This window comes from Mirounga leonina, unplaced genomic scaffold (assembly GCF_011800145.1).
Source record: "Mirounga leonina isolate KUSES-001 unplaced genomic scaffold, KU_Mleo_1.0 Mir_82, whole genome shotgun sequence".
Classification (NCBI taxonomy): Eukaryota; Metazoa; Chordata; class Mammalia; order Carnivora; family Phocidae; genus Mirounga; species Mirounga leonina.
This window is the reverse complement of record NW_023270825.1, coordinates 47,037,166-47,061,292: the sequence shown is the minus strand read 5'-3', so window position 1 is coordinate 47,061,292 and position 24,127 is coordinate 47,037,166. Positions and strand designations below refer to the sequence as shown.

The 24,127-nt window shown below is 41.7% G+C and overlaps 1 protein-coding gene across 5 annotated transcripts in view; it reads right to left on the bottom strand.

The window, feature by feature from the left end:
* TRIM9 (tripartite motif containing 9) overlaps positions 1 to 24,127 on the bottom strand; it is a 109,352-nt gene that overhangs the window by 14,480 nt on the left and 70,745 nt on the right. For 3 of the 5 annotated variants that reach the window (XM_034992257.1, XM_034992255.1, XM_034992259.1), the window contains exons 4-7: positions 19,496 to 19,606; positions 18,229 to 18,382; positions 10,240 to 10,397; positions 8,244 to 8,382 (exon numbers count right to left, since the gene is read on the bottom strand). In XM_034992257.1, coding sequence (XP_034848148.1) covers positions 8,244 to 8,382; positions 10,240 to 10,397; positions 18,229 to 18,382; positions 19,496 to 19,606 — 562 coding nt within the window. The remainder of the gene's footprint in view (positions 1 to 8,243; positions 8,383 to 10,239; positions 10,398 to 18,228; positions 18,383 to 19,495; positions 19,607 to 24,127) is intronic. The other 2 variants (XM_034992258.1, XM_034992256.1) reach the window with 1 other exon arrangement.

Here is a 24,127-nt window from a genome sequence, read left to right as displayed (position 1 = left end):
AAATAGATACAACAGATTCCAAAGGACTCATCTGTTCCCCAGAGTGTCAACAGCAAAGCATACTCCCCTGAACCAAAGATAGGGTCTGGATCCAATTCAGTTCTATGGAAAAATTCAGGAAATTCCCTGGGATGTCAAGCATGTTGTCAAAATTAAAAGGAACAGAGTATCCCTCTTTTCTGGGCTCTGAAAACTAGCATGCCTCTCACTTTGGATTTTGTAAAATCTACCCAAATTTGTTCAGGTATGATTTACCTACCTTGAGGATTTTGTCTTGGAAATGCACATTCTTCTAACTAAATAATGTTTTGGGAGCTCTGATGCTCTGAATCAGGAACAATAAAGCAGAGGCATAGGAAAAATGATCTCTGGTGGACAGTATATTCTTCCCTATATGATCCTTTATCAACTATTTTCTATTAGTGTTGAATTCTCTGTATCATAGGCAGATCTTTAAGACCTATTAAGACCCTTGCAGGAGGCAGGAGGTGTCTTTTCCTGTTTATAGCATTTTCTGAAACAGTTAACAGATTTCAGCAGTAATTTTGAAGAGAGAAACTATACAAGAAATCCAGGGGTACAAATTGAAAAGAACTTGGAGGTTATTTGCTCTAAGTCTATAGTTTTAGAGACAAAAATAAAAACAAAACAAACCCCCCTCCAAACCAAGAAACCCCTCCCAACACTCTCCCCAAACACAACAACAAAATAAAAACTCCTGAAATCCAGAGAGGTTAAGGGACACATCCCAAGTCACACTGCCTGCTGTGGTAGAACAGGATAGGGACCCAGGCAGGATTAATTCCCGGGGGAAAAATTTTTGGCAGTGACAAGGCCATTGCTTCTCTTTTGTGCCTTGGAAATGCATAAAAAGTAAAGTTTATGCCACGGGCTGTGGGCACATTCTGGTGGTCTCAGGGGTGACCAAGGTTTGTGCAGATGAACCTAATATCATTCTTTAAATCCTGAGCCATATTGAGTGAGGGTGAATCTTTTCTTTAAATGGAGCAGTTCTGTGGACTGGGGTGGTAGGGATTGAAAAGCAACGCATCATCCTCCCCTTTGGAATTTTGGTCATGGGGAGTGGTGAGCAGAGGAGTTCCCTGTTGTTCTTCTGAGATTGGATGAGGTTCTTCCCCACCTCCCCCCACAAGGTTACAGCTTCTCTTGGGCGGGGGTGGTTTACTACATCAGGGTTTAAGAGTGCAGTACTTACGTTGCTCCAAAATCACTATAAAATATCTGCAAAGAGATTTTGGACAGATGCATCTGGGGCTATGCTGGGGCCATATTCTGCTTATACCACAGAATATTCTTTGGGTTATTTCTTTCAATGTGTGGGAGAAGGAGCTATCACATTGGAAGGGGTAGTGTGATGCTGATAGTCTAATAGGGGAAAATAAGCATTTTAATTTTACGAATAACATCTTCTATGCCCCCTTTTAGAAAGCATTTTCTAAGATGTAATTTCAAGAATCCTAACCCTTTTATTGTCATTAAGGAAGACAATCCTGAAGTGTTAGGGAGGTGATTCCTGTGGACATTCAACTAAGACGGTGCTTGAGAACATCTTGTCTAAAGCCCGATTCTCCATTTATCACTGTTTACCCGATTCTCCATTTATCACTGTTTACCTTCTCTCCAGTTTCCTCACGGTTGAGATCTGGCGGGCTGAAGCTTTTGCCAATAAAGGGCTCTGTGGTTTCAACCAGAACAGAGCTCCAAGTCCCAGACCTCATTTGGTAGGGTCTTTTAAGGACCTTGCAGATCTGGCTCTGACATTCCTTTTCTTTCCCCAGCAGCCACCTGTCACTGCAAGCCAAGAGCATGTTCTGAGCCCAACAGGGGAGAAGGGCCTCTCTAGGTGAATGCTTACCCTGGGGAGGGAGAGTGGGTGGGTGAGAAAGTGGAGATGCAGAGACAGAAGAAAAGGACAGGACCTGAGTAGGAGCTTAGATTTGAGGCTGGAAAGGACAGCCTCTTCACACCTCCTTCTTAAAGGAAGAATGTTATTTTTTTCACCAAAATTCTAACATGACTCTTTGAAAGTGTTAGAGTCCATTTCTTGCTGGGGTTTCTGGATGAACACATGAGGCAGCTACATAATGCTGCTTCATTTGGACAAGATGTTTTCACCCACTTAGTAAACAGACTTAGGATAGATTTCCCTATTTCCTTCCTTTTAGCTGAGTGCAAATAGCACTCTTCTAATGTCAGCACTGAAGTGCACTGTGCTGGGCAGTGCAGGCTGGAAGGCCAGGGTCTGACATGTCACTTAACCTCGCAAAGGCTCAATCTTCCCAAAGGGAGGATGAGATAATAATTATAATACTTCCTCCTAGAGTGTGGTAGGTGCAATAATGGCTTGCCCCAAAATGTCCATGTCCTATAATCCTTGGAATTTGTTACATTACATGGCAAAAGAAGCTTTGCAAATGTAATAGGGTAAGGATTTTGAGTTGGAGAGATTATCCAGATGGGCCTAAGGTAATTACAAGCGTCCCTATAAAAGGGAACCAGGAGGCCCAGAGTCAGAAAGAGATTGGAAGACACTACATTGCTAGCTTTGCAGATGGAGGAAGGGGTCGTGAGCCAACAATACAGGTGGCTTCTAGAAGCTGCAAAAGGAAAGAGAACAGATTCACCTCTAGAACTACCTGAAGGAATGCAGCCTTGCTGATACCTCACTGTTTGCCTAGTGAAATGCATTTAGGATTCTGACCTCCAGAACTGTAAGGTGATCCATTTGGGTTGTTTTAAGCTACTGAGTTTGTAGTAATTTGTTATAGCAGCGAAAGGAAATTAATACACAGGGTAAATCTGGAATATTGCAGCAACTGAATAGCAACTGCATTAGCCGTGGGCACAGAGGTATAGTCTAAAGTCTTTATAGCTGTTTTAGGGTGAACAGAAAAAATTCCTGGTTTTTCTTTAGGACCTTATGGTGAAACATAGAATGGATAGTTTTTATACAGTTCTTCTACTGGATTTCAGTATCCTTAAAAATATTTGCTGGCTGTCATTTTTCATGGAATCTTTTAGTGGACAACGAAGAAAGTTCTTAGAAGCTTGACACAAAATGAGACCGAGTTTATTGCAATAGTTTTCTGACTGTATTTTGTATTGTGATTCCATAAAGCCTTCTGAGATATACCTAATACCCATTACCAAGGGTTCCAGGTAATATACTGACTTCTAAATGTTAGATGGAAATATTTTTACAATTCATTGTATGCTTTCTTTCTTAATCAGAACACAAGGTCTTAATCAGAACACAAGCCGCACACAACGCTATCTTTTGACTTTTTTGTGTGTGGGGGGGTTCTGTTCTCAGTTTTCCTAGTTACCTTCCCTGCTCACCAGTCTCTCTTCTCTCTTCTAATGTGATGTTCCTAGTCTGCTGTGGTCTTCCCAAGTGGGTCATGAGCTCAGTGGACTCATGCATATAGTAAGAATAAGCAAGAACTGAGGGAGATCAGAGGGCCTGCTGTAAGGACAGCACAGGAGTGTCTACACCTGAACTTTGTCTTCTTTTTTTTTTTTTTTTTTTTGCCAGTCAGAGGTCATTGTCACTTCTTGATTGTAAGATGACTATCTAGATTGCAGGGTGGATATCTTAGTTCTAGAGAGGTGAGGTACCATAGTTTTTAGGTGCTCTGAGTCAGGTGCCATGGAGTTCAAGAAGGAGGAGGAGTGGAGCCCATAAGCTCTAGGGCAGGGGCCATGCCTCATTATCTTCATGATCCTGGGCCCAGCACGGTGCCTGACACAACTGAGGTGATCAGTTAATGTTTTTAAATGAATGAGGTTTTGTTATCATAGTCAGCTCAAGGCCGATTTTGAAGTTTTTGCCTTGCATACAGTTATTCCTTGTGTTTGGGTTTCTGTCTGTCCGTCCGTCTGTTTCTCTATACTCTGGGAAGTCTTCCCTCCTTTTTGGATCATATTCATTTTCCCTGCAATATGTTGTAACTTATTACATGTAGCTATTAGATGTAAAGCAATCAGAATATGATTACTATGAAAATATAAACTTAAAAAGCCCTGTTTGGGCGCCTGGGTGGCTCAGATGGTTAAGCGTCTGCCTTCGGCTCAGGTCATGATCCCAGGGTTCTGGGATGGAGTCCCACATCAGGCTCCCAGCTCAGTGGGGAGCCTGCTTCTCCCTCTGACCCTCTCCCCTCTCATGCTGTTTCTCTCTCGCTCGCTCTCTAAAAAATAAATAAAATTAAAAAAAAAAAAGCCCTGTTTTAGGGACACTTTTACTTTTAGGGGGGCTGCTTGTTAGTCAAAATTAAACTCTAAATAGCAGAATTAAGATGATTTTAAAAAATGGAATGATTCATACATTTCTGGTATAAAATCTATCTGGAAAGCAATTGAGAAACACAGATCAAGGGCCTTAAAAGTGTTCATGCTTCTTGGTCTGGTAATTCCAATTCTAAGAATTTGTCCAAGGAAGATAACAAAGATTTGTGTGGGAGAGTACTGAAAAACTCAAAGGTGCCACTCTTCATGTTCTCACTCCCCTGAAGGACTCCCATCTCTGCTAAGATTGTGTGAAGCCATTCCCCTCCCTGAGAGGGGGATCAGAGAGAAACCCTCTCTTTTCAGCCAGCTAATAGTCATAGTGAGTTATTTGAGCCCCAGGAATGTTACCTTTGGTCTATTTCATTTTCTCTCCAGATTAAAGAAAAAGAAAAAGGTAAGTCTGTTTAGATAGGTAGAGGGAAAATAGGGAAAAATAAATAGGAAAATTTCCTATTCTGTTCTCAGCTTCATCTTTTTTTTTTTTTTTAAAGATTTTATTTATTTATTTGAGAGAGAGAATGAGAGACAGAGAGCATGAGAGGGAGGAGGGTCAGAGGGAGAAGCAGACTCCCTGCCGAGCAGAGAGCCCGATGCGGGACTCGATCCTGGGACTCCAGGATCATGACCTGAGCCGAAGGCAGTCGCCCAACCAACTGAGCCACCCAGGCGCCCCATGTTCTCAGCTTCATCTTAAAAAAAAATTCTCTTTCAGGAGTAGAGTCTCCAGACAGAATAAGCTCCAGAACTATGTGGGAAGAAGGCCTTGTTACATAATGGATATTCTTCTGCAGATGGTTTTAAAGACTTGTGACACAGCCATGATGGCTATTAAATGGATTACTTTAAAACTATATACAACTGGGGTTGTGGGCCTCATTTTAAAATTTCATTAAGATTCTTAATTGCTTACAGTTATATTTCTTCTTAAGTTAGGGTAATTTGGTTGACATCGGCAACTGGCTTTATGTGCATGGCTGTCTTAGGTACATTCCCAAGAACTCTGCTTTCGGGGAACTAATCACACTTGAACTCATCTGATAATGCATTTTCCTTTCCTTTTCCCTTTTAATAACACATTCTTTATAATTTCCATTGAATTAAATTATTTTTCATTGTTTCCCTGACTGATTCCCAGATACAAATTATGTCTTCCTGCTAGTCTCCTTTCCTTCCTTCACAGTGGTAATAATAACTTGAAAATATGTAACTAGTTGTGTGTCTATTAAGGCCTGTCTCTCTTCCTAGACTGTGAGCTCATCCAAGCAGGGGGACATCGGCTCACCCCTCTCCACCCACAGTGTAGCACACAGTGAGCCTTTACCAAACACGGCCCAGTAAGTAGATAAACAAACAGAACTGCTTCTGGAAAAAATGATCAGCATTTATAACAACGTGGACATCTGATCTTCCCTGCATAATGTCACCTTTAAGTCAGCAGATGGTTTTATGATCATTCAAAGAATATAAGTGACAAGTGGTTTAAATCTCGGACTAAATGCATATACATACAAGTGAGACTTGCTATCACGTATGAATTGGACCCTTCTGTAATACAGACATTTGTTTCGAACTTTGGGAAAGGGTTAGCCATTGCTAAGAAGACCGCAAAACATCTTGTTACAGTAGAAAAGCCGAAATGAACCGCCATGCCATCCCCAAGAGCAGCAAAGAAAACAAACTTCCAGAGCAAACCTTTCCAGGAACTGTAGGAAGGAAGATTAATAGAGTATTATATAAGTTCAGTTAATGTATTGAACCCTGTCAGTGGCATTTTTCTCACTGATTTCTAAAAAAACAAAAAAATATATAATTTTTTAATTCTATAGGCTTTCTCTATTGTTACAAGATTGATCAAATCTTTTTTTTTAATTAGCTATTCATTATATATTTTTTCTTGCTTTCTAAACCTTGTCTCACCATGTGAATGTGTTAGAATGAGGGAGGAACAAATAGAACAAACCAAAGTTATGGAGAAAGTATGTGTGTGAACTTTATTTCATCATGAGAAAATCACTTCTGTGCAGTAACAGAGAATACTGATATATCTACACGATGATAAGGTTTTCTTTGTATTTAGATACATACCTTATATTTGTACACAATATATAAAATTCATGGAGGAAATTAATTTCTACAGTACAGTTTCTTTGTTGGAAGAGGACTTGTTCCGTTAGTTTCGTTTAGAAAATGACCCCCAGTTCTGTGACTGTGGTACCAGGGATCGCAGTTCCAATCCTGTAATTTATTAGACACCATAATCTTATGAACAGTGAGAGAAACTGAGAAACTACATCCTCCTGCAGGATGAAAAGAGAAACATGAATGCTCAAGCTGCTATGCTAGTAACTGATTTTAGCGGAAGAATATGATTTCCATGATATATTATGAATAGAAATAGTAGGTCTCATGATACATATTAGCAACATTGCTGCAAACTGTCTCCCTGCTCTGACGGCATGCACTTCACTCTTCAATCAAACCGCCTGGTACGCACGTGGGAAGCGAGGCCATCCTCATGAAGGGCCTTCTGCATGGCATGTGGGCAACTCTTGGAGGGCTTTAGCGTTTAGCATGGGACTCGGGAAAAGAGGCAACTGCTCTCAAGCAGAGAGGTCATCCCAGAGGGAAGTTGCTAAAGGGGTCATTCGGCAGGCTGTAGCTACCGCATCCCTATAACCCGATGGGAAATAGGTCGTGCGGGCATGTTTCCTTCTGCGAATCCTTCTCTTTGAATAGCATCCCTCACAGACTTACCACTGCTCCCCAAGCACGGTTTTTACGGCTAGGGGCCTGTCAACCTTGCTGTGGGATTTGAAGTTGTGCTTGTTTTTAACCATGTGAACCATTTAAAGGGTGATTGGCGCATGCCAAGGTTTGTGGGAAGTGGGAACAAAACACCACCACAGTTCTTTGAGCTAACATCTTGAATTTGAACAAAATCAACACACTTGGTTCTGCAGAGGGAAGTTATGGGGAATGCCAGTGGGGGTGACTTCTATGATTAAAATGACACCCAGAAGGTCTGAAAATGCTCTGGCACCGACCACAATCACCTCTTCATAGGTTTAATTTCATGTGCTGTAATTGCTTTTAAAAGGAAAATGTAAAAATCCTCAGAGGTTATATCTGGTCATCAAAGGCAAGCCCCTCTTCCGAGAGGAATGGCTTGACTCTGATGACCAAAATATGTACAGTATGGCCAAGAAGTGAAAGTTCTCTGGGGCTTGACCTTGTACAGGGGCCCTTGGTGGCCTAACCCAGCCTAGAGGGACAGGCAAAGGTGAAAATGGCGAGGTAATGCGGAGTTGCTGGTCATTTCCTGTTTGGTGCCCACAGGAAGCCTCAGTCCTGGTGCCGCCGGCCTCGGCTTTGGCCGTGAGATGGAAGCGGTCCGCGCTGGGTAAGCCAGGAGTGGCCGACAGGCCCTCTCTGAACAGCTCTAGCACCCCACACCCCTCGGAAACATGTTCAGTCCCACAAATCCACAGCTGGAAACAACCTCGGCCCCACCCTCAGAAACAGGCAAGCACTACAGAGCAATTTAGAATCACCTGGGTAAAATTGGCAAGTGATGTGTGTCGTGGAGAAAGGGAGCCTGCCCTAGAGCCTAGATACATTTGTTTCACACACCGGGGGGACATTCGGGCCTTCATTTTTTCAGCTTCTTCAACTGCAGCTTATTTAGAGTGTTATCAAAGGAAGCCGACGCCCCAGGCCATTTGAACTGCTGCTGTGGACTCTTTGGTTTGATCACATCCACATACCATGGGCTCTCTAACGGCAGGAGAGGAACAGCGGCATTGTGCCAGAATGCAGAGCAAGTCATGGAAACACTTCAGAATGTGGGCAGTGGTGGGGTTACCTCCGGGCTTGCCAGCCACTTTAGATGCCTCGCAGTTCTCGCTCGGAGGGATACTGCTGAAGGGCCTTACCCTCAGACGTTTGGAGGACCAGGGTCTTGCTGTACTGGCTCACTCCTGTTTTGTTGAAGGCCTTGATGCGAGCGTTGTATGTGCTGTTGAAGTGAAGACCGTCCACGGTGCACATCGTCTCCTTTCCAACATACACTTCCTGAGGGGCAACAAACAACAGGCCACCCTTTAATGCCGGCCCTTGTGAGGGGTGAGGGACGCAGTGTCACTCAGTGGTCAGGAGCAAGCATTTTGGTGGAGCCTGATCTGGAGTCAAATCCTGTGGGATACTAAGCTATTTAATGGACTTAAGAAAAATTGTTTTTTAAGATTTATTTATTTATTATTTGAGAGAGAGAGTGAGAGCATGGGGAGGGGAGGAGCAGAGGCAGAGGGAGAAGAAGAGAGAGAATCTCAAGCAAACTCCCTGCTGAGCGTGGGGCCTGTTGCGGGGCTCAATTTCACGACCCATGAGATCACGACCTGAGCCAAAACCGAGAGTTGGATGCTTAACCAACTGAACCACCCAGGCACCCCTAATTGACCTTTTTTTTTTTTTAAAAGATTTTATTTATTTATTTGACAGAGATAGAGAGAGACAGCACAAGTAGGCAGAGAGGCAGGCAGAGGGAGAGGGAGAAGCAGACTCCCTGCTGAGCAGGGAGCCAGATGTGGGACTCGATCCCGGGACTCCAGGATCATGACCTGAGCCAAAGGCAGTCGCTTAACCAACTGAGCCACCCAGGCGCCCTTTATTATTTATTTTTAAGATTTTATTTATTCATTGAGACACAGAGATACAGAGAGAGAGCATGAGCAGGGGGAGAGGCAGAGGGAGAGGGAGAAGCTGACTCCCTGCTGAGCTGGGAGCCCGATGTGGGACTCGATCCCAGAACCCTGGGATCATGACCTGAGCCAAGACAGCTGCTTAACCAACTGAGCCACCCAGGCGCCCCCCTAATTGACCTTTTTAAGTCTCAGTTTGCTCATATGTAAAATGGGGACAATAATACCCAGTTTATGAGGTTGCTAGGATGATCATATAAGGAGGTCATGTGTGCAAACTGTTGAACATTGTACCTTATATTTAGCGTGGGCCTGGCACCTTAATGAATGGTAATTACTAGTGGTTAGGGTTTAAAAAATTAAAATTGGGTGCTTATAGTTAGCATTATGCTTATTATTATTAATTTGGCATTTACACATATATTATTATATCTACCGAGCTCTTTATCCATCAGCATGATTTGTAAAAACTGGTTGGGTGGTTGGGACCACTATGCTGTGTCTATAACTCCACTGGTAACTTTAGGAACTGTCACAAAGATTACATTCAGAGTCACAGGAGTATAGGTTTTATCGTGGTGCAGAGGGAAGGGGGAGGAAACAGGGGCGGGAGGAAGAATGACATTTCAAAGGCTTAAAATAAATTGTAGCATAATGCATCTTTAGCATAGGTTAGGCATGTGCCTCCCTCTTTAGCTGTAGGCTTCTGCAACATTATGCTGATGTAATGAGTAAAAATAATTTTTATTCAAAGCACAGCCTTAAAATGATAACTCTCTGGTGGGATACTAACCAGATTGGGGTCTGGGATCCTGGCATGCTAAGAATTTTATATGATGGATTATCTAACTGACTCTTAACAACAATGCATGTGGTATGTGTTAATATCACCCCCATTTTACAAATGAGGTCCTGAAGGCTCAAAGAAATGAAAAATGGGCAGTCACATGGCTAAATGGTGGAGTCCAGATCTGAGTGCAAGCAGTTGGACTCCAGAGCTTGTGGCCTGCATGGGCCTTCTCTTCAGAAGGGGAGGGCAGTTTCTATTCAGAGACTCCTTCGTCCATCTTTGACGGTTCAAGGAGAATGCAGGCCTCAGTTGAAGGGCAGGCAGACCCTGCCAGGATGGTCTGGCATCAGGAGAGGTGGGGAAGCTTGGCCTGAGACCCCACAATGGGTCCTCTGAGGTGGTCCCTGGCTTTGGTTAACAAGTAGCAGATGCTCTACTTACCCGGAACTGACCACCATTGCCGTCATCCAGCTCCAGAATGTAGCCTTCGGCAGGCACCGTGGACAGGGGTGGCTGTTTCCAGGACAGCGTGGCGCTGTTGTTGTGAGTACAGCACTCCTCCAGCTGCAGGATGGGGGTTGCTGGGACTGGAGAGGAAGCTAAACAGAAATTAGTGTAACCCTGGCTTCTGCTGAGTTGCGAACATTTCAGGATCTTGGAATGAGAAACATCCCCCTGATCAACACGTGGCTCGACTAAGTAGCTAGCCCATGGGGGACCTGAACTGGATCCCTTCCAGAGTCTCTAGGAGTGGGACTGGGTTCTGAGCTGCTGTGCTGCCTTTTCCCAAACTCGTGGTGGCACTTCTTACCTTAACTGTTGGGGAGACAATTGCTCTGTTCTCACCCCCTTGAGCACCGAAGACATCATACTTCAGGGAACTATTTTAATGTGGGATGGGTTTCCAGCCCAGCCCACTAAAGCCCATGTAACCCATAACATGGCTGAAAAATGTATCATAAAATTTATTCTGAGCCTTGGCCCCCAGTGTATAAACTTGGAACTGCCTATTCTGAGCAGTTTGTTTGTTTTACCAGTGATTCTACTCAAGGTCTTGTGCACGTAAGTAGCTGCAACAGTGGATTTTTGAGAACTTAGTCCAAAGGACATAAAAACAGTGATTTCTCCATTTCAAAACTTCTGAGGAACTTGACCTCATTCTTTCATGGTAGCTATGCTAGCCCAGGTCCACTCTCTGCAGGTGCAGAACAGCCAACTGTGAGCCTGGAGAGTAGTATGGGAGCAGAAGGGGCCCAGCAGGGGAGGGTCAAGGTGTCCTTGTGACTTGGCGAGAATCTGCCACAGTGTTACTGGTCACAACATGCCCCTGTCCCCATTTTGTGCTGGGGGTCTTTTCTATTACTTCAAACTGCAGAGCGGTTGAGCCTTCAGACACATAGACATAGAACTGTTAGGTACCGAACAATCCCAGTTCCTAACATATGAACTCAATGTATGTATTTGGGAGCAGTGTTTTTACCAACTGTTTAAAATTTTTTTTTTTTTTTTTAGCACCAAACCATTAATTTATTTTTGTAGCACTTTAACAACAGGAGAGAACAGTTTGGGCCGCATCCAGGGACATTTAAACGAACAAATGTTAATTATGGAACACCTGGCATGCTGTACCGAAATTGGACTCTGTGTCATTCATCAAATTATCTGCTCCCTGCCATCACCTCAACCCCAAAGATGGTATATTTAATAGCAGTTTAGGAAACAGGTTCTATGGTGGATAAGCTAAAGAGCAATAGCAGTGATCAGAACACAAGAGATGCGAAGGTGAGGCAGGTCAATTATGCTTAAGAAAAGACTTTGATACAAGAAGACCATGCTGGACAATTACGATGAACTCTAAAAAACAAACTGAGAGTTCTAGAGGGGATGGGGGTGGGAGGATGGGTTAGCCTAGTGATGGGTATTAAAGAGGGCACGTTCTGCATGGAGTGCTGGTGTTATACGCAAACAATGAATCATGGAACACTACATCAAAAACTAATGATGTAATGTATGGTGATTAACATAACATAATACAAAAAAAAAAAAAAAAAAAAAAGAAGACCATGCTGGAGTTACTAGGCAAACATAACAAAATCAAAATTATGACCAGATAATTGGAGGTAGTGAGTGTAGGGACGGAAATCATGTTTCAGATTTCAATGGCATAGGGTTCAGTTGGTCTTATGAGAGAAGAGTGGCTTCTATAGCCTCAGAGGTCCCCGAACATCTAGAATTGGAGGAAAGGAGATAGATTCATTGCCTTGTTCAAGAAATAGACTACAGGATCGGATGGGAAGGGGAGGAGAGAGAAGACGTTACTCTTAGTGATCATCTATCCATAAACAGGCATCACCTAAGAGTTGTAATTGGAGGGTTAACCTCAGGTCATCACGTATTAGGAAACCACTTGGTCATTAAACATTTTTCCCTTATAAAAATAATAAATTTTAACATATTAACTATGGAGTAAATTATGATGAGTTTAAGCAAACCATTCTTCAAAGGGCTTCTAGAGACATGGAATGATTCTCCCCGGGGATATTTGCTCTGAGCTGTCCTTATGAATCAGAACCTACCATAAAACAACCTATTCCTTGGACTCTCTTTATTTCATTAGCTCCCCCATCAATCTTCATTTTCCCTTTGTTCATGTCTCAGGCAAGTCTACATTTCATCAATTTTAAAATCAAAGAATAAGATCACAAGATGGTTTCAACTTGAATCATGCAAATGCTTGCAATGTCTCAGATAAGAAACTCAAATTTCCTTGTATAGGCATAGGTATAATTAACAGATTAATTGAAATACATGGTGTCATGTGTAATTAAAACATGGGAACTTCATTTGTAAGTCCTCAGTGGATACACTTTAAAAGACCAAAAAGATAATAAAAAGTCTAACCACTCATAATCTTCAGATTTTAATATTGTCTAGAACTTAAATTAAACAAACAAAAAAGTGAAATGAGGGAGGGAGAGAGAATGGAGAGAGAAGGAGGGAAAGAGAGAGAGAGAGAAACGAAAATGAAGGACTATAGAGACATTTACATGTCTAAATCTATTTCTTGATGTGCTCAGAATTATTTTTTCTGTTTCCTTATTTACCCCAAAGTGACGTGGCCTATAAAAGGCAAATGTGACAAAATTACAGCATCTTCGACAAAGACTAAGGCTGACATTTTAGAAAAACGGATTTTATAGTGGGTGTTATGTTATCCTATTTCACTTTATTAGGTATAAAATAAATGGTCTATAAGAATCCAAAGTATTTTCAAATTAACTTATTATTTGTGTTTTGGAAATGGGTGGCATCACAGTTCCTGGGCTGAACTCTAAGAAATTTTTATTTTACTGAAACTTCTGTCATTGAGCTGCCGTAGCTGTCTTAATCTTAACACTTTCACCACCATTCTTGGACGTCTTTGTTTTTCCTAAAGAACCAGTTTCTCCTGACCTGATCAGAAGTCTATTGCTTAGCATTCTTTTGGCCCATAATATCAAGCTTCAGGCTAATAATTCTCTCCTTAGTTGCAGGGGGCAACCGTTCTTACCGACTTCCTTGCAGGGGACTCGAGGCTCAGCTCAAAATTAAATTCTGCAACAGTGTCTTCTGAAAGTTTTCAAATGTCTTACCTTTTTAAAGGCCATTCTCGTTCAAAGTATAGCTTACATTTTTTGTACTCATTTAATTTTTTTCCCCAAATCCTGCCGATTGTCAACACTCACCACGCTGCGGGATTCCTCTGTGAAAGGTCCCGAGAGTGTGGCGGGGACATGTAAGGACACACGGCCTCCCACCCTGGGCGTGGAAACTAATGGTGGGTGGTGCTTTTTGAGTGCCTGGCAGTGTGCTGAGAGGTTCTACATGTCGTCACTCACGTGATGTTCACAGCACCCCCCACGAGAACAAGTGCTGTTATCAGCTCTAGTTGGTAGATGAGGAAATGGAAACAATTTTCACAGCTACTCCAGGGCGGAGCCGGCGTCCAAGGCCCAGCAGGCCGGCCCCAGGGGCTGTGTGCATATTTGCACCATGCTGCCTCTCCAGCCCGGGTGTGTGATAATAGTGAACTGGAGGGAAGTCCCCACACCTCATTCCAAGAGGCATGTTTCCTTTTGCTTCCTGTAATGTGAGTGATAAAGTTCCCCGAGACTTGCTGGTATAGATTTACAAAATATTTCACCATACATAGCATAATGCATCGATTTATCGAATCACTGTGTTGTCTGCACACAGTGTAGACACGCGTGTGACACACTGGGTGTCAACCATACTTTAAAAATTGTGAAAAGAAAAGAAAGAAATATTTCACCACAAGAGCTATGGTGGTTGAGAATGCAATTCTCCTGAGTCATCTTGTCTAAATGTTCCCTGGTGGACCGTCGTTCCTTTTTGTGGCGGCTGAACAACACAGTGGCATCTTAGGAAAGTTTATACTTTAGAGGAACAACAAGCCGTTTCTGCAAAGCTCTCATTAGTACACTGTTACAGAGAAATGTGAACGTGGGTTTTGAGGACATGCATTGCAGGTCTCCAAACCATGAACGGATCATGTGCATGAACAGATGACATGCAAGTCAGTGTGTGTGCTCATCCCCATCCCTGCCAAACCCCTGGGTGCTCTTTCTCTATGATTTATAAGAGGGTCTGTTCACATCACACCGACCTTGCCCATGACCTTGGTGCATACTCAGGGCTCTTACATTTGACATGAGTTCATAAAGATAAATGTGTTCTTAGGTGACTAGAGGCACTTAAGGGATTAACAGCCATTGGTTTATGTGTTAAAAAGGCTTCGGGGAGCATTCGGTCACTGTGTCATATCCTGGTTCAGAATGAACATGCTGGCATTTCTTCTCAGCACTGACTCATGAATCTTGGGAATTGTCTATACTTAAAACAATTCTGGGATAATATTTTTCTGGGGCTGTTTGAACAAAGGTACCAGCATTTTCCACTTAGATTTCAGTTGCTTGAGGGTGATGCAGAATCAGAAAGGGCAGATCAGTTAAATCCTTCGCTCATAAGAGAATAATTTTCTTGCTGAGTAGTAGCTGAGTGGTAATAGTTTAAAAACCAGTAACAGACCTATCTTCTTTGATATCAAGAAAAGAAAAAGGCACCTGAGATGAAATTCCAAAACCAGAGAGATGCTAGAATTTCCAGTTAAGAATGAACAGGTATTTTTGTTGTTAGTTTGAGTCAGAACTTTAAATGCGTATTTTAAGTAGCTTTGAAAATATTTTAACTTTCTACTGTAATCTGCTTAGCATAATTAGGAAACATATGTTGAAGTACATGTATTATATTAATGGTCAGATTATTTTAGCACTGTTCCCAATGCTATTTAAATTTTGGCCATTCTTATGTGGATTTGGGGGTACGGTTTCTTGAGATATTTTTACTGACAAGCTGTGAAAGTGCAGTGTATTAAACTGACCAAGCATATCCTATGGAAAAACACTAACACTACACCCAGCCCAGCTGTGTATGTTAACAGCTATCAAAGAGGCCAGTAGGAGTAGTCTTAACTACAGCCAGTCAAGTTCTATTGTGTCATGACCTTTTGGCTTTTCCTTTCCATCAAAAACATCTGACAGATAAAAATTATTCAGTGTCTAAAGTGTACTTGTCTCTCACTGAATTAATTAAACTTAACGAGCACAAAGCAAAGCATATAAATTAACTCTGCAGAAGGATACTAATCAGCAGTAACTGAAATTAATATGAAGTGTTAAAAAGAAAAGGAAAATGGAATAATCCAGTCTCATCCCAAATGGCCTATGAGATGAACTTCGTAAATATCTGTTTGGGATCATTTTGTGTTCCGGCTGAACTTTTGCTGTGAGTGTGTTCTGCGTCTTGGCCTTGAGAGCGTGTGGCATTCTCGGCCACGTGTACAGACTTTGGTGGAGTGGACACACAGCCATGTTCACGCATACGTCTGCGGGCAGCCTGAAGCGGCCAAGTGACACTGCTTTAGGAACAGGGTCTGTGAGGCCCAGCACGTGAGCCTGCAGTTCCCATACCAGATGAAGGGCCTCTTCATTCCAACACAATTGTTACCCTCCTGCCAACTGGCCTGGACTCCACTCTGGGCAGATGGACATGATTCAGAAGGACAGCAAATGGGGGAGGAGAGGGATCCGTCAGCTGCTGAAAGCAATTCAAAGCCCCGAGGCTTTTCCCCTCTACCTGCTGCATCACCAAGGCTAATTGGGTTGGCTCCTTTTTTTTCCCCTTCCACCAAAAGCCCTTCCATTGCCCTTTTGCGATGTATTTTCTCCTCTGAGCTATTTGTGACATGACCTTTCAATGATTTTACCTCATTGAGAGAACTGGATCCAGAGAGAGGCTGATTGAGGGAGATTTACCTGGGGCTCCATATATTACTCAGATGGCTGTATTTCACAGACCACCGTGGGGGTGTTTAAGAAAACATTTATAACAGCAAGAAAGACGTGCTGCAACAAAAAGTTAAATTTCTTAAGTTTAAGAGAGGAAATTCGGTTATTCCTCGAAGAAGCCAGTTCATAAGACACTAATGTTTTAGCACAAACCGGAAGTTGTAGGTGCAGTGTCGGGAACTTCGCTTCCTGGCTTTGAACCCCTGCCCTGACATTCACTAGCTGTGTGAATTCAGGCAACTTATCCAGTTTTCCTGTGCCTCAGTTTCCCTAGATACCTACTAGGGCTGTGAGAATAAATTGAATTAATCCACGTGAAGCACTTAGGAGAGTATCTGGTTTGGTAAACAGTCAGGAAAATGCTAAACATTTTTGTTACGGCAACGAAGTACTTTTATTAACAATCTATATACTCTCTACTCCAAAAATCAATTAAGGCAACATCCCAAAGCAATACATAACAAACAAAAAATAAGAAAAGTGAAAATAAAAGTGCAAAAATCCATTAAAGGGGTGAGAGAGGTACCTGGGTACACGGATGAGTTTAGCTATGTGATGTGACTCATAAGTGCAGAGCCCTAAGACTTGCTGGGTTAGGTGCTTCTCTCTGTCTGATAAAAGGAAGCATGTAGATTTTTCTTAAAAAACAAAAATTTTAAAGCACTAAATTCTAAGTCCTTTATGTGGCTGCTTAAATTGGGAGAAGCAAAGAGCAAATCAATTTCTTCAATTTTAAAAAAGATTAGAACATAACAAAATTACAGAAATGAAGAACAGATAGGTGGTTGCCAGGGACTGATGATGGCAGAGGGGAGGGATGTGGGTATGACTATATGACCATGATGGGATAGCGTGAGGGAGGTCTCTATGGTGGTAGCTTGACTGCAGCCATGGTTAGATGACTCTACACACCTGACAAAATGGCACAGAGTGATACGTATACATTGTACCAATGTTAGTTAATTCCCGTGTGTGTGTGTGTGTGTTTTTTTAAGTGGGCTCCACGTTGGGTGTAGAACCCAATGTGGGGTTTGAACTCAAAACCCTGAGATCAAGACCTGAGCTGAGATCAAGAGTCAGATGCTTAACCAACTGAGCCACCTAGGTGCCCTTAATTTCCTGGTTTTGATGTAAGATGATAGTTATGCAAGATGGAACCAATGATGGAAACTGGGCTAAGGGTAACTGGACCTCTCCTTACTATTTTTGCAACTTCCTGTGAATGTACAAATATTTCAAAATGAAGGTTAAAAAAAGAATATTTTTCCAATGGATATTACTTACACTGCCATGAAAAGATCGTTGCATGTTTGGTTTTTTATTTTTCTTTGAAAGAGTTATTTTCCTTAAGATAATTTTAGGTTCTTGCACTTCCCCCAGCCACCCAAAAAGTCTCAAAGAGATCTTGCATATCCCTTAATCACATAAATCACATTTAACTTTTAAAAAAGTTAAAATTTATTTCAAATCTTCATTTTCCTTCTGTAACCAGGCTTGCATTTTCCTAACCAGTATTGGCAAGTCAACTCTAATCCTCTCAAATTCCCACTGATTTATGCTCAACCATTTGCTCACCACCTATCCATGTGGAAGTAGTCATTTCAGTTCTGAACTGCCTTGATTTATATCAATATTTCTGGGTTACTTTCTGTAACAAGATTTTATTTATGTACAGTGATCTCCTTATCTTTTTTTATGTCAGCTATTCCCTGATGTTGGCTTGTGACATCTCTAAGACTCTTAAGGAGGCAAGCCTTGAGTTTATCTGGATTTATCTGGCTTTCTGAGAGGTAGGTCACATGGCTACAATGGTACGTTTCTATGTGATAAGCTAGGAGCCACTCCAGACTTTTGTACCATTAACCAGACGTGTATGTGCGTTTACTTCCCCGCCTCTTAGGTGATTTATAAACCTGCTAGCTGCCTTTTGTTTGCTGCAATCTGGCACAAAGCCACAATCCTGCTTCAAGCATCAGTATCCACTCGGGATGTTGCTCTATTTGGGGGGGATGCAGGCACACACCTTTCATCTGCACGAAGTCGAGCTGGTGAATGGATTGCAGTAGAGGGCTGTTGTCCAGACTCAGGTCGAAGTCCGTGGTCATCCTGGGAGTGAGCGTGCCTTTCCCCCACTGGTCCTCAGTCAGGTGCACTCTCCTTATGAGGGCGTCAGAAATCTAATCACATCAAAGACCACAGCCTAAGAAATATAATACCGCACTGGACACAGAACCCTGCTCCTACACTCTCCAGGAGCATTACCAAACCACTTTGGGACTCACACCTTTCCTATCTCCATGTAGGCAGTGAGAAGCCTATTATGACAAGGGTCACCCGTGCAAATCTGGGTGCTTTCGTGAGTCGGAGGGAGCCACTATATAATTAGCAGCTGTAAAGTGCTCTAATAGATAAACCTGCCTATGCTAATAATATTTATGACTAATCAACTAAAAGCCAACAACATTAAATAATATTTTGGTGATCTGTTAATCCTAGTAGAACTAACAACCCTAAGTTTCTAATAGGAGGTGTGGGTATTTTGTCAACCCTTGGAAGGAGTTCTATAAAATAGTTTAGAGAGGCTGCATATGGTAATCTGTAAAAGTGGAATTTCTTACACTTTAAGCCTGTCATCTTCTGTATCACTTTATTCTTTGATAGAGAACTCTTCCATTTCTTATATTTAATCTCCCTTTGTCACTCTTGGCCAGTTTGATAAAACATGAATTGGAAGGAATCTATGTATTCCTTAATAAAATCTCCCTTAATCATTGAGATCAAAACATAAGTAAAATTCAGCTGACATCATCACATCTCATTAAAACAATCAACATTGAAAAAATCATGAGAAATCCAAGGAATGAAAAAACTTCAATTTGGGAAATCACTGGCCAGTAGGAACTGTCAAGAAGGTAGAAGCCTTGCATATTTAGACATTTCTAGCTGACAAAGCTGTCCAAGATATTAGTGGAAAGGGACCCAATTCTTAGGCAAGGCAGTAACTCTGCTTTGGAGGAACTTACAGGGAATTACATTTTCATGATTAAACATGAACAAAAACAAATTTTAAGAAGCCCATATACTTCTCAATCTTGTAGCACATGGTGGCAGAGACTTCCAGGAAGTTAGCAGAGTTTTGCTGGTGCCCACATATACATGGCAGCCTGAAAGTGGGTTCCATTGTGGAGGGACCCATGCTCAGCAAGGGCTGCTGGGAGTCTGGTTGTGGCGTTGTAGACTGAGTTTCATGGGACATTGAGAATTTGAAGTGGAAACTAGTTGACACTTACCTGCAAAAAGCCACTAGGATCATTTTCCTTAATGACCTCCAGGCAGTACTCCATGAGACCTGTGGTCTGGCGCAATTTCACTGTGCAGTGAGAGATCTGATCTCGAACCACCTACGATTGATGAGAGAACAGAACAGTCCAAAGTGGCACAGGGTGAAAAAGAAGCAAACTGTGGTGCTGAAGGAACATCTTCTTCAGGTTCCCCTTGCTCCCCATCTTCCAGGAAGCTGACACTGTGAGTTGTTCTAAGCGGGAGGTCATGGAGAGTCTACGAAGGAGCTGAGCAACCTGAGGTGCGGCTGCAGCTTCTGTTCTGCGAACAGTCACCCACCTGCTCCCACCCTGTGCCTCTCTTCTAAAGAGCAAACATCCCCATCGGAACCCAATTCCTTCTCATTCTGATTCTTCTTCCTGAGTGGGTGGTGGGATGGGGTTAGAGGTGAAACTTGCTGAAGACAATGAGCTGATGGCAAGGAAGCCAGACAAACATGAATGCAGAGTTAAGTTTTGAGTATAACCCACTTAGAAGCAGTCACTGCCTCATTTGGGAGAGCAGTTTTTTAAAAAACATTTTATTTACTTATTTAGAGAGACAACGAGAGAGAGAGAGACAGAATGAGCAGAGGAGTGGCAGAGGGAGAGGGAGAAGCAGACTCCCCACTGAGCGGGGAGCCCGACGCGGGGCTCGATCCCAGGCCCCTGAGATCATGACCTGAGCCGAAGGCAGACGCTTAACCCACTGAGCTACCCAGGTGCCCCTGGGAGAGCAGTTTTAAAGGCTCTCTATTTACCATGCTGTGAGTCTGCTTTAACCTAGAAAGGCATCTCTCTGAACATGCAGTTTCTGCCTCTGGGAAGTGTCAAACATATGACAGTCCTTGAAAAGTTTCTTTCTTCAAAGATTCATTTTCCATGTCCTCTGCTCAGTGACCCAAATCCTCAAGTAGTTTCTGAGGCTAGAGTTGAACAAGAGTTTTCTAGGAACCTCAGTTACTTACATCCTCGGTATTTATATTACTTTGTAAAAGCCTCAAAAATATCCAGCCTTCTGGATTTTATAAATAATAACTAAAATTGAGTTTTAATAATAATTATTGAAAAGCTTTTTCTTTTTTTTCCTTCTTTTCAGTTTTGATTATACATTTTCCATTAAAGATTATTATATCTACTTTCGAAAACAATTGGAAAACAGACCAAAAAAAGCAGTCATCTCATCACTCTAATGCAAATTTTTAAAGCATTTTGATATTTCCTTTTAGGTTTTATCCTTGCACTAGATATATTTATAGTTGCAATCATAATATGTGACAATTTTACCTCCTTCCCACTTAACACTATACCATAGGCATTTTACATGTTGCCACCATCAATAAGTGTTACTGGCTCCATAAATATCCCACTGAGTGGGTTATTGTAATTAAGTAACCATTCCTGTTCCTCTATTTTTGGACATTTAAATTCCTCCTAATTTTTTTTTTTTTAAGATTTTATTTATTTATTTGAGAGAGAGATAGCGAGAGCAGGAACACAAGCAGGGGGAGTGGGAGAGGGAGAAGCAGGCTTCCTGCCGAGCAGAGAGCCCGATGCGGGACTCGATCCCAGGACCCTGGGATCATGACCTGAGCCGAAGGCAGACGCTCAACGACTGAGCCACCCAGGCGCCCTCCTCCTAATTTTTTTTGACAATTCATCCATTTATTATTGCTGGTGTCTGTTTCTAATTTTTGTTTTATTGTTATAAAATATACATAACAAAATTTACAATTTTAGCTATTTTTTAAAAAAGATTTTATTTATTTGAGAGAGAGAGACAGAGATAGTGACAGAGATAGTGAGAGAGAGAGAGAGAGAGAGAACGAGCAGGGAGGAGAAGGAGAAGCAGGCTCCCTGCTGAGCAGGGAGGTGGATGTGGGACTCGATCCAGGACCCCGGGATCATGACCTGAGCCGAAGGCAGACACTTAACTGACTGAGCCACCCAGGTATCCCAACCTTAGCTATTTTTAATTAGATAATTCTGTGGCATTAAATACATTCATATTGTTGTGCAACTCTCATCACCATCCATTTCCAGAATTGTTTTCATCTTTCCAAACTAAAACTTTGCACCTATTAAACAATAACTCTCTATTCTCCCCTCCCCACTGGTCCCTGACGATGCCACCATTCTACTTTCTGTTTCTATGGATTTGACTACTCCAGGACTCTCATATAAGTGGAATCATATAATATTTGTCTTTTTGTGACTGGCTTATTTCATTTAGCATAATGTCTTCAAGGTTTATCCACATTGTAGCTGATGTTAAAATTTCCTTCCTTTTTTTTTTTTTTAAGATTTATTTATTTTAGAGAGAGACAGAAAGCACGAGTGGGAGGGGCAAAGGGAGAGGGAGAGAGAAACACAAGCAGACTCCTTGCTCAGCACAGAGCCCAATGCAGGGCCTATGATCTGAGCTGAAACCAAGAGTCGGACTCTTAACTGACTTCACCACCCAGGCACCCCTGAATTTCCTGAATGATATTCCATTGTAGGTACAAAGCACATTTTGTTTATCCATTCATCCACTGAGGAACACTTGGGTTGCTTCTACCTTTAGCTATTGTGAATAAAGCTGTTATGAACATGGGTATACAAATATCTGTGAAAGTCCCTGTTTCACTTCTTTTGGGTATATACCCTGAAGTGGAATTGCTGGATCATATGGTAATCCTATTTTAGTTTTTTTGTGGAATCATCATACTGTTTTCCGTAGCAGCTGCACGGAAACATTTTATATTCCCATTAGCAATGCACAAGGGTTCCAACTTCTCCACATCCTCACCAACACTTATTACTATCTTTAAAAAAAAAAAAAATAGCCATCCTAATGGGTGTGAAGTGGTATCTCATTGGGGTTTTGATTTGCATTTCCCTAATGACTAGTGATGCTGAGCATCTTTTCATATGCTTATTGGCCATTTGTATATCTCCTGTGGAGAAATGTCTATTCAAGTCCTTTGCCCATTTTTTAATTGGCTTGTTTGTTTTTTTGCTTTTGATGCACAAAATTTATAAATTTTCATGAAGCCCAATTTGTCTATCTTTTCCTTTGTTGCCTGTGTCTCTGGTGCAATATCCAAGAAATCACTGCCAAATCCAGTGTTGTGAAGCATTTGCCCTGTGTTTTCATCTAAGAGTTTTATAGTTTCAGTTCTTACATTTAGGTCGTTGGTCCATTTTGAGTTAATTTTTGTATATGGTGTTAGGTAATGGTCCAACTTCTTTCTTTGGCATGTGGATAGCCGGTTTTTCTGGTGTCATTTGTTGTAAAACTGCCCTTTCCCCATTGAATGGTCTTGCCACCCTTGTCAAAATCATACTGTTTTCATTATTGTAGCTTTGCAGTAAGTTATATAATCAGGAAGTGTGAGAACTCCAGTTTTGTCCTTTACACGATTGTTTTGGCTCTATGGAGTCTCCTAGTTTTTTTGACAGATGATTTGTTACCCCTTTTCCACTTTTAATAAAATTAAAATAAAAAAGTGTAGGATTTAAAATCTCCGTGTTAGAATTGGTGAAAGAAACCAACTTTGATGTGAAGATCAGTTTGTGATTTTGGCGGGGAGAGGGGAGATCAAATTTAAAATTCAGTGATTGACTTATTTTCTTCTGACATCTAGTATTCTATCAAACCACCATCCCTATTTGTTGGTCTGGGCTCATGGAATGCAAATTATTATTATTATTATTTTTAATAAAAAGTAAACAGGAAGATTAAGTTTCTGCTTCTTATGGAGAAAAAAACACAAATTACCCAAAAGCATAAAAAAAAATCCAGGACAGGTGACCTACAGCTAATATGCTACTCCTCTCTGCTATCTTAGGTGTAACTAAATTATTCCCAGAAAATGTTTTGATATTTTGGTAGCCAGTCCATCAACGCTTCTAGGTAGTAGAAGTCTCAGCAGTTGCCAATCACTATCCAAATGGCATCTGTCCTAGGACTGTGCATACATAACCGACTGGTGCTCAAGTCTGAAATAACAAGCACAGACTAGATCTGGGCCTTGTAACCCAAAGTGAGTCTGCTGTTGAGGCAAAATAGACATGAATTGTTGTGTTTATGTTCCAGAGCATTCAGATCAATGATAATTTTATGACCTAAATGTACTGAAATAAATACATTAATCAGGCCTCATAAAATTCTGTTTGCTTCTCTAAATTTCCTTCTCAAGCAAGATTTATTTGATGCCGAAGGAACTATCTGATTGTTGGAGCTCTCTGACTACTCTTAAGAAGCTTCACTGTAGTAAAGAGTTGGTGAGTTTCAGTGGGGGTTGGCCATTGGCTCCTGTATTCCATGGTTCAAGCTTCTTGGAAGGACTCAATATCCCTGAGTTCCTGGCTCTCGACTCCCACTGTTCCAACAATGGATTTTGGCCCATCTTTTTACATTTCAATCAACCATTTCACAATGCTCCCAGTAGCCTGTGATAAAAATCACTGCTAAAAATTAAACTACAAAGTTCCCAGAAGCAGCACTTTTGGGTGTGTTGTAACTGACGTCTAGTTTTTCTTTTCTTTTCTTTCCTTTTCTTTCTTTCCTTTTCTTTCTTTCTTTCTTTCTTTCTTTCTTTCTTTCTTTCTTTCTTT